The 13,518-nt window shown below is 42.8% G+C and overlaps 1 protein-coding gene across 1 annotated transcript; it reads left to right on the top strand.

Moving 5' to 3' along the window:
* Positions 1–390: 390 nt before the first annotated feature.
* On the top strand, positions 391–9,074 carry pde12 (phosphodiesterase 12). Its single transcript, XM_083939284.1, has 8 exons — positions 391–1,115; positions 4,984–5,411; positions 5,523–5,628; positions 6,364–6,508; positions 6,636–6,714; positions 6,831–6,953; positions 7,107–7,312; positions 8,670–9,074. Exons 1-8 carry the CDS (start codon positions 559–561, stop codon positions 8,787–8,789), a joined length of 1,764 nt encoding a protein of 587 aa, XP_083795410.1. The 5' UTR covers positions 391–558; the 3' UTR covers positions 8,790–9,074.
* The last annotated feature ends 4,444 nt before the right edge of the window (positions 9,075–13,518 follow it).

Here is a 13,518-nt window from a genome sequence, read left to right as displayed (position 1 = left end):
TTATATTGTATTAAATCATATGATATGATATGATATTATATTATAATATATTATATTATAGTATATGATATTATATTATATGTATATTCATTTATACAGTCTATGGATTGCACAAAAGGCTTTGTTGTAGTTCTTAATAACAGACTGTGGGGGCAGCAGCGCGCCACAGCTGCGTGTATGAGCCCAACCAAAGAAGAAGAAACTGGTGTAACTTCCACCCTGTCCGATTGGTGGAAGTAGTCCGCGTTAGGACTCTTAAATCGGCCACATTCAACCAAGAAGAAGCCGCCCAGTCAGCCTGACTTCTGGCCACACGGCTCACAGAAATGCTCCATTAAAACAACAACAACAACAACAACAACAACTAGAGGCTGGTTCAAAGCAGCGGTTACTTTCTGAATCACACCGCAGAAGGGTGAATTCAACCCGCCATTTTGTGAGTTTTCTATCTTCGAGTTAGCTTCGCTCGTTAGCATTAGCTCTCTGACGTAGCTCGCTGCAGTTGAGAGTTCCACGCTTGACCGTTGACGTTACTGTGGCGTAACCGCCGGTTACTTCATGTTGAACCGCCTCTCCGCTGCCCTCTCATCGATCCCCCGCCCTTCATCGAGGACTTTCACCGGAGCCTGCCGCCGCCTCCTCGCCAGGATGGAGCCCGCCGTGGTGAGGTGTCTCCCCGGGGAGCCTAAACTCACCATAACCTTCACTGTGAACGGTAGCCACAAGCAAATGCTTCGGGACCAGGACGAGCCGTTGGGCAAGGTCCTGACCCGGATCTCTAACGGCATCGCTAAGGGGCAAGGGAAGGCGAAGAAGGACAACAAACGCCAGTCGTGCGTAACCCTGCAGCCCACAACCACCGTGGTGAAGCTGTTTTACGCCGGCGAGGAGGTGGCCGACACGTTGCCGAACTCGGACGCGTGGCAGGAGGGATCCGTGCTACAGGTGGGGGACCTTAAATACTCGGTAAAGAGGAACACCCCCACCCTCACCACCTTTGAGCTGCCGCGGTCCGTGCTGGCCGGGTTCCCCGTCTGTCCCAACCTGGAGGTCGAGTTTGGCAACCGACAAGACTGCGAGTTCACGTGGTATAAAGAAAACGACCCACACACAAGGTAATTACATTATTAAGTATTAACCGCAAAAAAAGTCCACTTGCACTGATGCTGACTGGGCAGGGGAAGGGGCTCGTTCCTCCTAAAGTCCACCTCCACCTCCCTCATGTATCCGTGTTCAGCTGCAGGTGGTTCTCCTAAGTTAATGAAACAAATAAATAAGAATATAATGCCAAGGAATACAGTGGCATCAAGGATCAGTTGAATAAAAGTGAATAAATACAGAGGTTGCACATGCCCGACCAATAAGATGTGCATGTTTAAAAGGAATAAAAGCATCATAAAGAATTTAAGAGACGAATAGCAAAAGGGGATAAAAGATTTCAGAATCAGGTTTATTCTCATCATCTCATCTTCATCCGCTTATCCGGGGTCGGGTCGCGGGGGCAGCAGCTTTAGCAGGGGACCCCAAACTTCCCTTTCCCGGGCCACATTAACCAGCTCTAACTGGGGGAAGGAATTTGGCTTGATTTGACAGCGCCTACATAAATATAAACATGAACACAAGCAAACTAAACATATAGCATTGAATTATATACATGAAATATAAGTGAGTGTGTTTGCATGACCAGTGCAGGTGGTGGTGTGCAAGTTACAGTGTCCAGTGTTAATATAACTCCTGTGATTTGGGTATGTTAATATAACGTATGAGTTCCAGATGTCGTTGATATAACGAATGACCGTTAAGTGTCTTTCACAGAGATCCAGAGCCTGATGGCAGAGGGGAAGAAACTGTTCTTGTGGCGGGAGGTTTTGGTCCTGATGGACCGCGGCCTCCGGTCCAGAGGGGAGAGGTTCAAACAGATAGTGACCAGGGTGGGAGGGATCAGCAGCTATCTTCCTCGCTCTCCTCAGGGTCCTGGAAGCCAGAGGGGAGAGGTTCAAACAGATAGTGTCCAGGGTGGGAGGGATCAGCAGCTATCCTCCCTGCTCTCCTCAGGGTCCTGGAAGAGTAGAGTTCTGGGGGAGAAAAAAGATTTAAAAACAAAAGTCCTGAGGGCAACGGAGGGAATCACTTGCAAGCACATGACAAAGAGAAGATAAAATATTAGTTTGTAGCCTGTATGGTCGGCAGTACCGTGATCGACGATCTTATATATGCTGATGACTGTATGATCTCTAGTCCTAGCTCAGCTGGTGTACAGCAGCTCCTAAATGTGTGTTCTGTGTACGAGGAACAACGTGATATAAAGTACAACGAGTCAAAAATAATGATTTGCAGAACCGTGGAAGATAGACATATGACTTTCCCTGACTTTAAACCTTCAGGTAAGGGTCTAAATATCCGCAGGGAAGTGAAATATCTTGGTTATGTGATCACAGACCAACTGACAGCTGATGAGGACATTTTTCGTCAGTGTCGTATGTGCGAGCAAATGTATTGGCACGTAAATGCGGTTGGTGCACTGTTGGTGTGAAGCTGTTCAAAGCGTACTGTTCACCTATGCACACTGCACATCTGTGGTTGGAATATAAAAAAGCCAGCCTTCAGAGACTGCAGGTGGCGTGCAATGACGCTCTGAGGATACTTTTAAAAAGGCCCAGATGGACCAGTGCTAGTGTGCTGTTTGTGAGCACGGGAGTGAACACGCTGCGAGCGTTTCTGAGCAATGTAACGCACAGGTTCATCTGCCTGAACCTAAATGTTGTGGCAGTGGTGATCATTATGTATAGTGACACATGCTGCACGTCTCAGTTCTTGGGACACTGGTATAAGGGTCTTTTAAAAATCAGTCATTAGGTTCAAGATTCAAGAAGCTTTATTTATCCCGAGGGAAATTATTTTGCAACAGTTTCAGTACAAAGATGGGAAAGGATCAGAGTGACAATAAGCATAAAAACATAAATCATATAAAATAACATAAAATAAATCAAACAATAACGAATGTGACAGAGTGCAACAGACATCATGGTTAAGCGTAGGTTTATACAATATACAACAATACGCAGCGTGCAGTTTAGCAGCATACTGAAATAAAATAAGTACAAACTAAATAAAGTAAATAAGTGATAAGGAGTGATAAGTGAAAACAGTGTTAAACATGTAGCAGCATTTCCTACAGAACTAAGTGACAGTATGGCACAGTGAGGTGTAGCAGCAGATAGTTACAGTACCCCTAAATAAAGTGATTCAGTGGTGATATAAAGTGACATTTGTCTATTATTATTATATCATTATTATGTTTTTTTATGTTTTTATTATTTTATTGTGAGATTCTTAATCCTTTTGTACTGTGTGTCTTGCTTTTACTTTTTGTATGGACCATGAGTTTCAAATAAAGCCTATCCATCTATCTATCTATCTAAATTTCACTCCTATGACCTTGAAACATGTTTTTAGATTGCAGAACAAGCTGTTTATATCTTTCAGTGTAAAACTGGGAAACCAGCTGATGAAGGAGACTGGACAGGAGACTTTCGATAACAGACTGAAAAACAGGGCTGACAGAGAAAGAGATTAGTTTGCGGAGAAGGTAGATTTTTTTGTTGCCCTCTTTTCACAAACCCTGCATTGTTCACATCAAATTTCACCCTTTGTTAAAAAAGTTGCCTAGATATTTACATGAAGGAAGTCTTTCCATGGACGGTGACATCTACAGCTGGTGTGTTGCATCTAAAATAAATGATGAGCTCCTTAGTTTTAGACACATTTAGGTAAAGTAAAGTAATGTAAAGTAGTTTTTGTTACACCAGTTTACAATCCTTATTGTTGACAGTGTGTCAGGGAAAAGTTGATTTACCTCAGGAGTCGGGTAGAGATTATGTTCTTTTACTGCAATAAGGTTTCTTATCATAGTCGGCCTCCTCATACATGTAAAATAAACCAATACGTCTTTGTTCACTCTCACATGATCTCTTGTTTGTTTGTATTTTTAAAATTAGAACATGACACAATATAAGTTTATCACACATATCAGAATATCATCATATCATAATAACAATCGGCTTTGTTGCCCAATTATGTGTAGACGTACAAAGAACGTGACTCAGGGTTTAAGTGGCTCACTCACTTCCGAGAACAATTTACAGGAGGATAGAAATAGATGTGCAGCTAAAAACAAAAAAAACCCAACAAAGATGGGTAAAAATAAATAAGAAATAAACTTATTTGCATACAAGAAGACACATCTATGGTCTCAATGAAATTAAGAGATCCATATAAAAACATTTGTTTACTGTTTTAGTTGAAAAGTATTATCATTTTGAACTCTCACATATCAATATGGGTATCAGAAATCCAGCATGAGCCAGGCTACAATCCAGTTAACTTCAATGTAGGAGTTTGACGAAGAGAAAAATCAGAGTGGGTTGTAGAAAGTTCATGACCGAAAGAACGAGGTCGCGGGTACAAGCGGCCGAAATGTGTTTTCTCCGGAGGGGGGCTGGAGTCTCCCTTAGAGAGAGGGGGAGAAGTTCAGCCATCCGTGAGGAACTCGGAGTAGAGCTGCTGCTCCTTTGCGTTGAAAGGAGCCAGTTGAGGTGGTTCAGGATCATCTAGTAAGGATGAACCTTGGGCGCCTCCCTAGGGAGGTGTTCCAGGCACGTCCAGCTGGGAGGAGGCCTCGGGGAAGACCCAGGACCAGGTGGAGAGATTAGATCTCCACACTGGCCTGGGAACGCCTCAGGATCCCCCAGTTAGAGCTGGTTAATGTGGCCCGGGAAAGGGAAGTTTGGGGTCCCCTGCTAAAGCTGCTGCCCCCGCGACCCGACCCCGGATACGCAGTTAAACATGAGATGAGATGATGGTTGTAGAAAGTGTCCCCACAGATGGGAACTGGACTGCATAAAGTGGTTAAAGTTTAAGACGTTATGGGACATTCAGCATCTTTTGTTCTTACTTTTCTCTCTCTGGTTGTTCTCGTCGTAGCGCTGAAGCTGCTGCAGAATCCCCAGGTGAGAAGAGCGGTTGGACAGAGGTAGGACGCAAGAGAGTCCACGTCCCATCCAATGAGGACATCGGTCACAGGCTCAAACTGCACTGCACGCCTAAAGACGGAGAACGCAGTGGCACTGCCAAGGAGCTGGTCTCCGAGGGAGCTGTAGAGGCCGCGCCAAGCATGTGCACGTTTGAAAATCGACACGCTTACACTGCAAACAAGGTGGAGTGGCCGGCTGTGAGGGTGGTGTCGTACAACATCCTCGCCGATACCTACGCCCAGTCAGAGCAGTCCAAATTGGTACTTTACCCGTACTGCGCCCCCTACGCCCTGCAGCTGGACTACAGACAGAACCTGATCAAGAAGGAGCTGACTGGGTACAACGCCGACATCATCTGTCTGCAGGAGGTCGATGAAGGTGCAGAAACGGATACACGGCAAATGCTTAAAAAGTTATTCTCTATATTTTCTGTAATGCGGATATGTGAGTCTGCTTTCTGACTCTCTTCATGTTCTCTGGGCTCTTCAGGGGTGTTCAAGAACAGTCTCACTCCAGCTCTGGATGCTTTCGGTTTGGATGGAGTTTACAAGATCAAAGAGAGGCAACATGAAGGACTGGCCACGTTCTACCGCAGGTCAGGCACGCCGGCAGCCAGAATCTGTCTGTCTGTGCTTTTTCACTCTTGTCTGCTCACACAAGATTTGGTTGAGTGTTCTTTCTTAGAGCACATCAGAGTTCAACAAGTGATGCACCTGGGCCTTTAAATCATGGGTAGCAAAGTCTGTAATTTAAATGTGTTTATAATCTACGCCATTAGGACATGTGTGCTTCAGTGCCGGTGCAACAAAGCAAAACTTAGGGCGCACTCACACTGTCCATCCGTACCATGCCCCGTGCTTTAGGGTCCTTGTCCCCCCTCCCTCGGCCCAGGCCCGTTTGTACTCACACTACCTGGGCCTCAGCGAACGCTTCTTGCTGCCTATACGTCATCACGCCGTAACATGTGCACATGTTTACAAAAGCACGCAGTCTTTTGGCCACATAATGGAAAGCAGCGCAGAAAACATGGAAACATTTTTGGCTTTGTGGTTTTTCTGACTAAATCTGCAGTAAACACTCCCCCTCTGCATCACACCAACGTGAACCTTTCGCCGCCATTGTTTTAAATATCCGCAGAGGGGATTGTGCTGTGTGTTACTTTATAGCGCTGCCGTCACCTCCCTGCTTTCACAAAATTAAGTAAAAGCTAAACTAAAGGACAGAATCTATTATCTAAAAAAGTGATCAGAGTGCTTCTTCATGCGCCTCCTTGCTTAAAAAAGGTCCAAATAGGTCGTAAGTCTTAAAAAAAACATATTTTTCTTTTTAGGTCAAAGTTTCAGCTGCTGAGCAGTCACAACATTCTGCTCAGTGAGGCGTTGACCTCTGACCCCATTCATTCTAAGGTGCTGGAGAAGATTTCTGCTAACAGCGTCCTGAAGGACAGGATACTGAAGAAGTCAACCGTCCTGCAGGTACAGCTGCTCACCTGCTCCACTCACTCATATTTAATAATAGACTTAATAATTAATAACAAACACACACTTTGGTAATCTTTTTGAATCTGTGCTGTGATACTTTTGCTGACTTGTTTCTCTGCAGGTCAGTGTCCTTGAGGACCTGAATAAACCTGGCAGGAAGGTCTGTGTGGCCAACACTCACCTGTACTGGCGCCCCACAGGTAGAACAACCCGTTCCTCTGCATGAACACACCTGAGTCACTAATATAAGAGAGTAGAGTGATGTTTACCCTGAACGTGTTTCTAAAAACTGAATTAATTGATTTCCTTTTTGAAGGAGGGAACACTCGGCTGGTCCAGATGAGCGTGGCTCTGCAACACCTGAGTCATGTGATCAGCAAGTTCGCACCTGAAGCTCCTCTGATCTTTTGTGGTGACTTCAATTCTTCCCCTCACTCAGGTGACTATTAAATAATAACAAACAATGGTTTTTGTGTTTATTATATTTCATATCACACACCATATGCACATGATGTTACCGTGGTTATCGCCACAGCCCTACTCCTCAGTCACCCTTGAGGAGTCATTGTTTATCTCCTCTTCCTGTCCACAGGTGTGATGCAGCTGGTCAGAGAGGGGTCGGTCCCTCCGGAGCATGCAGACTGGAGCAGCTCTGGGCCAGAGGAGGCCTGCAGTATGGAGCTGTTGTCTGGCTTCCCCCCGATGCTGAGCGCCTGTGGCGAGCTGCCCTACACAAACTACGTGGGAGGGTTTTACGGCTGCCTGGACTACATCTTCATACAGCCAGACAGCATGCAGGTACTAATACTGACACAGATACTGCGAGTACTGGGACTGGTACTGCTTCTGCTACTGATAAGCCAGGGGTGCCCATCTCCGGTCCTGGGGGGCCACTGTCCTGCATGTTTTAGGTTTCTCCGTGCTCTAACACACCTGATTCGATTGATGTGCTTGTTATCAAGCAGCTGAAGCTTTGAAAATCGTTAGAATCAGGCGTGATAGTGGTTGACCTAAAACATGCACACCTGTGATGAGCTATCACTACTACCACCCCTACTGATACTAATGCTACTGCTATAGCGCGCTGCAAGGATGATGTATTACTTCAGGTAAATCCAGGTGACATTTACCGTCCCAGACGACCTCTGTTGTCTCATTTAGCCTCTTGTAAGCAGCCGCCTTTCTAAAGACACGTACAAGGATGGGATGTCTACTGACTGATTTTATTTTATGTCCGCCTCCACTCAAAAAAGTTTTTCTTTTTCTGTCCTCTCAAATGTCTGACATTGAGTATTTTTTTAGTAGTTTTTAAATACTTTAAAATGTGTCTAGAGAAGGACTTTAAAGTCTCACTAGGTTGTTTTAACCACGGACCTTATTTCAGGCATCTTACCAAAATCAAAGAAACTACGATGAGGAACCGTGGTGCTCTTCTCCAGGCTTCTCATTTCTGCAGCACATGTTTCTAGTACAAACACTATACAGGATACTTTTGAAATGAACAATGTCTGCACGTTCATAGGTGATAGCTTTAGGCTACTTGTCCCCCCCTCCCTCTCCCCCCGCTGGCCAGGCCCGTTTGTACTCACACTACCTGGGCCTCAGTGCGAATGCTTCTTGCTGTCCATACGTTATCATGCCGTAACACGTCACACGCATAGATGACGTCATCGCAATGCGTTGCTTTGTTTACAAATCTTTCCATAGACCTCAGAGTTTTTGTGCGTCTTGTCGACTGTTTTTGAATATTTTCATCGACCAAATCTGCAGTAAACACTCCACCTCCGCATCACACCAACGTGAACCTTTCGCCTCCATTGTTGTTGTTGTTAAATGTCCGCACATGGTCCGTCCTTCTATTTTCTATGTCCAAACATGCTCACATAAAGGACATCAGGACCGCCGTAGGCCTCGTGCTCGTGCTCATACATGTGCGCACGTGCTTTACAAAAGCCCACCTCTCTCAGACGGGCCGTGGACGGCCAGCTGGCCGCAGTTATGCGCGGAGCGATTGCACTCACACTGGTCAAACGCGCTAGGCTTTATCCGAAAAACCTGTTTTGGCCCGGTGCGGAAGGACAGTGTGAGTGCGCCCTAAAGGAGTATATGTGATTAAAGAGACTAAACACTGTGGTTTGTGTGTGTGTGTGTGCAGGTGGAGCAGGTGATTCCTGTGCCCAGCCACCAAGAGGTCACCGCATACTTTGCTCTGCCCAGCGTCTGTCACCCCTCCGACCACATCGCCCTGATCTGTGACCTGCGCTGGAACCCCTGACCTCAAAGCATCCGGACAAAAGACACCGGAGAACAAGGTCACGAGTTACTCCTTCAAATACGTCCTGATGTTGGATTTCCTTACACTTGAATGACGTCTGAGAACGAGTTTCCTGCAGGTTTATTGGCGATCAGTGAAAAGGAGGGAATAATGTCACAGAGAGAACTTTCTAAAACTTCAACATTATGGAAATGTTGTGATTGAGCTCATTTTGTATTATTTCCACTTATTTATTTATTTTAATCACTGATATTCAGTGTTTTGGTTATTAATGCAATTCAGCAATTTACTGCACATTGTATGCTATTTTCTTTTTTGCCTAATTGAAACTAAGTTGCATTATGTTAAGTTGATAATTATTGTTAATTTGAGTTCACAATAAACAACAGAAGTAATGTGACTCCTGGTTCTTCTTTGCCCTCTAAAGCCGCTGTTTACACATTTTACTTCACACACTTTTATTGGCTTCAATCACCAATGACCTGGTTAATGAATAAACATCTTAATTAAATAATTTATTATTGTTGTTGCATTGCATTTATTTAAGTTTTTGCCAAAGTGGTCCTTAAATTTAAAAAAAAGAAACAACGTAATGGTGGAAATAAATCAAAATTATGATATACTGCGTCAAAATTGACTTTTTGTCAGAATTATGTGGAATTAAATAAAAAAAATTGCAAAAAATCAAGTTCACATTTTTGAGTTTTGTACTTTTTCCAACAAAAGGTGCAGATTTCCTTTAAACGGCACAAATTCAGAGCATCATTCAAACACTTTGGGTGAATTTTTATGCCCCAAAATTAGGCTGAAGATGTTTTTCTAACAGTTCCAAATCTACAGTAAATATTTATTACCGTGACTTAAAGAAACCTATTTTATTATTACTTAATTCTCAAAATATTTAAATCTTTAACAAGTTTCCTTTTGCATCCCTCAGATCTAAAACACACTATCTGTTCTTATCCATCCGATCTTTATAAAAGAAGGATTTATTTATTTATTTCCTATTTTTTTTTATCGCTTTTTGCAACCATAACAGAGAAACAGGTAAAACACACGTGCAGTCGTCTGCTTTAAGGTGAAAAAAGAAGAAAACCACAGACAAAAACAGAAAAACCCCCCCAACATGAATCCCTCCCAACAACCTGCGTCAGACACGTCACAATAACAAAAAACAAGTCACCAAATAACGTGGAACTAAAGTAGATAACGTAAAATAAAGTTAAAAAAAATAAAATAAAATTTAAAAAAGGAAAAGAAAGAGAAAAACACAATAAAACTAAATAAAATAAAATAAAAAATATTAAATAAAATTTAAATGACTCTGCTCATAGTGCAACATCACTATATTCTTTTGTGATCAGTACGTTTGCGTCACACTGTGTTTGCTAAAGTACTCTAGGGTTCAAGAGTTAAAATATCGCCCAAGAAAAGGTGAGTAAAGTAGACCTTTACTACAGGTAGCAAACAGAGACAGTGAGCAACATTTAAAGCTTTATTTTTTAGATATCACAAAAATTAAACAATGCTGTGGACAGGATTTTGAAAGGAGGTCAGAAAACCAGTGTTAGTGAATAAGTTTAGAACAGTAGAAAGTGAATGTTGTGGGATTCAGGATAAAGTTGTTAGAGATGTGGGCAGGTGACACACCAACACCTTTATTTTTGACACAGTCACGTGAACTAGAAGTCATTATATTAATGTGGGCAGCAGTACCATAGGTGACTTGGCTGGGAACCGTAGGGTCGCTGGTTCAAGTCCCTGTGTGGACCATGTATGGAGTGTGCACTGGTGGCTGGAGAGGTGCCAGTTCATCTCCTGGGCACTGCTGAGGTGCTGTTGAGCAAGGCACCGAACCCCCAAATGCTCGGGGCGCTGGTCACTGGCAGCCCCCTCGCTCTGACATCTCTCCATTAGTTGCATGTATATAGGTCCTGTCTGTGCATGTGTGTGTATTTCAGGCCTGTGTGTGTATTTCAGGCCTGTGTGTGTGTAACATGAATAACAACAAGAGTGAAAAAAATAATTTCCCCCGTTGCGGGATAAATAAAGTAATTCTTCTTCTTATATTAATTTAAAATAGAATATGCAATAAGATTAAAGCAGGAAAATCAGAACTATCTCTTTAAGAAGGAAACAATACTTTACTCTGAGTATTCTTCATTTTCCCCATACTTCTACTGCACTATATATATATATATATATATATATATATATATATTCAATTCAATTCAATTTTATTTATAGTGCCAAATCATAACCAAAGTTATCTCAGGACACTTTACAGAGTAGGTAAAGACCACACTCTATGACTTATTTATGATTTACAGAGACCCAACAATTCCCCCGTAGAGTACGGTGGCGTTGAAAACCTTCCCTATAACAGACAGGAACGTCAGACAGACCCAGCTCTGTGGAGGACGCACATCTGTCTGCACCGGAGAGAGGAAGAGAAGGAGAGAGAGAGAGAGAGAGAAAAGAGACGGACACATGGACAGAGAGAGACAAAGACAGAGACAGACACACTTCCAGTAACTATAATAATATCTATAGTAATGTGAATATGACTTATTAATACAGCAGAACAGTAGAAACAAGCACAGCTAAGGTGATAGATTATAACAGCAGCAGGACGCGTCATGCAGGACCACGGCAGCAGGCACCACCACGATCAGCAGAGACCTGAGAGACGACAAAGCACAAACAACTCCAGGGAAGAAGCTGAATTAGTAACATGCATTGATGAGACATGAATGATACAGACAGAGAGGAGAGAAGCTCAGAGGATCATGAAAAGTATTATAACAGATGTCTGTTTGGTATATATATAAATAAATAAATAAATATATATATATATATATATATATATATATATATATATATAGGTCTGTTATACTTTCCTTACATGCTTGATCGTACCTTTTCCATTTATTATGTTTATTAAGTCACGTGTAGTCCTCCACACCTCACCTTCCGTCGCCACGCTGTTTTTCTCTGATTGGTCAGTGTGTGGGTCATACCATTGTGTCTCATGTGCGGGGGTGCAGAGAAAGGTTTAAACGGCGGTAAGAGTATACGGAGTAATTAAGAATTATTTTTTAATTTAAATATAATTATTTTTAAACGGAATAAAAACATATCTAACGTTATTTTGTATCATTTGCGCTTCTCTGCGGATATCAACTCCCCCCCCGTCAGGGACAGCGGTTTGAGACAGTCCGTCAGTCTCCGTCAGTTTCCCCCAGAGTCAGCCAGCCAGACCGGAAACCGGGCGCTTTGACTTCAAAATAAAAGCATCATGAAGGTTACAGTTAACGAAGAGAAGAAGAAGAAGAATTCCTTTATTTGTCCCGCAATGGGGAAATTCAATTGATGTGATATTTAAATATAAAAATAAGAATGAACTAATTGAGTTTGAATGTGGCATATAGATAAAAACAAAAATTATAGAAGTTGAAATAATGTCAAAATAACGTCTCTGAGGTAATTTGTTTTTAATTAAAAAACATGATATTGTGTAGATATTTCTATAATTACATGGTCTGTTTCCCTCTGGGTGATTTATAGTTGTCTGTAATTTGTTTTAGGCGTCACTGTGTGGCGTTCAATGTCAGTTTCAATGAAAATTCACTTGTTAATCAGAATTAAGCGGAAATACTTTAATAATCTCAGGGGGAAATGTTTTTGTTTCAAACTCCTGCTATAAAAACAACATATTAAGACGAATTCCTTTAATTGTCCTGCAATGGGGAAATTCAATTTTTCACTCTATTGTTATTATTCATGTTACACACACACAGGCTCGAAATACACACACATGCACAAACAGGACCTATATACATGCAATTAATGGAGAGATGTTAGAGCAAGTGACCCCCCCCCCCCCCCGGGATTCTGTGCCTTGCTCAACAGCACATCGGCAGTGCCCAGGACATGAACTGACACCTCTCCAGCAACCAGTCCACGCTCCATACATGGCTAAAGCTGCTGCCCCCACGACCTGACCCCAGATAAGAGGCTGAAGATGAGATGAGATGAGATGAGATATTAAGGTGCAGTGGCAGGACGATGGTAAAATAAAATACTAATGTATACGTACATGCAATATATGATATGTATGGGATATGTAGTATGGGTATAATATACATACTGATGCTAAAAAGTACTATACTCTGAATACGTGGACAAGAATGTGCAAGAATTTACAGATGTTGTCGACAGAAGAAGAAGAAGAAGAAGAATTACTTTATTTATCCCGCACGGGGAAATTGAATATTTTCACTCTTATTATTAATCATGTTACACACACAGGCCCAAAATACACACATGCACAGACAGGACCTATATACATGCAATTAAGGAGAGATGCAGTTGGGCGTTTGGTGCCTTGCTCAACAGCACCTCGGCAGTGCCCATGAGATGAACTGGCACCTCTCCAGCCACCAGTCCACGCTCCATACATGGTCCACACAGGGACTTGAACCAGCGACCCTACGGTTCCCAGCGCAGTCACCTATGGTCTACTGCCGCCCCTCTTAAAGGACTTTTGTTTTGTTTTTCTGGCATCACATAAATTCTTCCCTAGCAACGTGTATACAACTAACTAACACTGTACATGCTGCTTTTTCTCTTTCATGAAAGGCCGTAGAACAAGCATGCTTTTATTTTGGCTCTTTGTACCGGATGTGTGATGTGTACCGGATGTGTTACTTGACATTAAGCGCCTCCA

Source organism: Echiichthys vipera (assembly GCF_963691815.1).
Source record: "Echiichthys vipera genome assembly, chromosome: X".
Lineage (NCBI taxonomy): Eukaryota > Metazoa > Chordata > Actinopteri > Perciformes > Trachinidae > Echiichthys > Echiichthys vipera.
This window is presented reverse-complemented; position numbering and strand designations above follow the sequence as displayed.

Coding starts and splice junctions, on each gene's coding strand:
- pde12 (XM_083939284.1), top strand. CDS start 559: ATGTTGAACCGCCTCTCCGCTGCCCTCTCATCGATCCCCCGCCCTTCA. Junction 1,116..4,983: donor GAAAACGACCCACACACAAG/GTAATTACATTA, acceptor TTCTCGTCGTAG/CGCTGAAGCTGCTGCAGAAT. Junction 6,509..6,635: donor AGAAGTCAACCGTCCTGCAG/GTACAGCTGCTC, acceptor GTTTCTCTGCAG/GTCAGTGTCCTTGAGGACCT.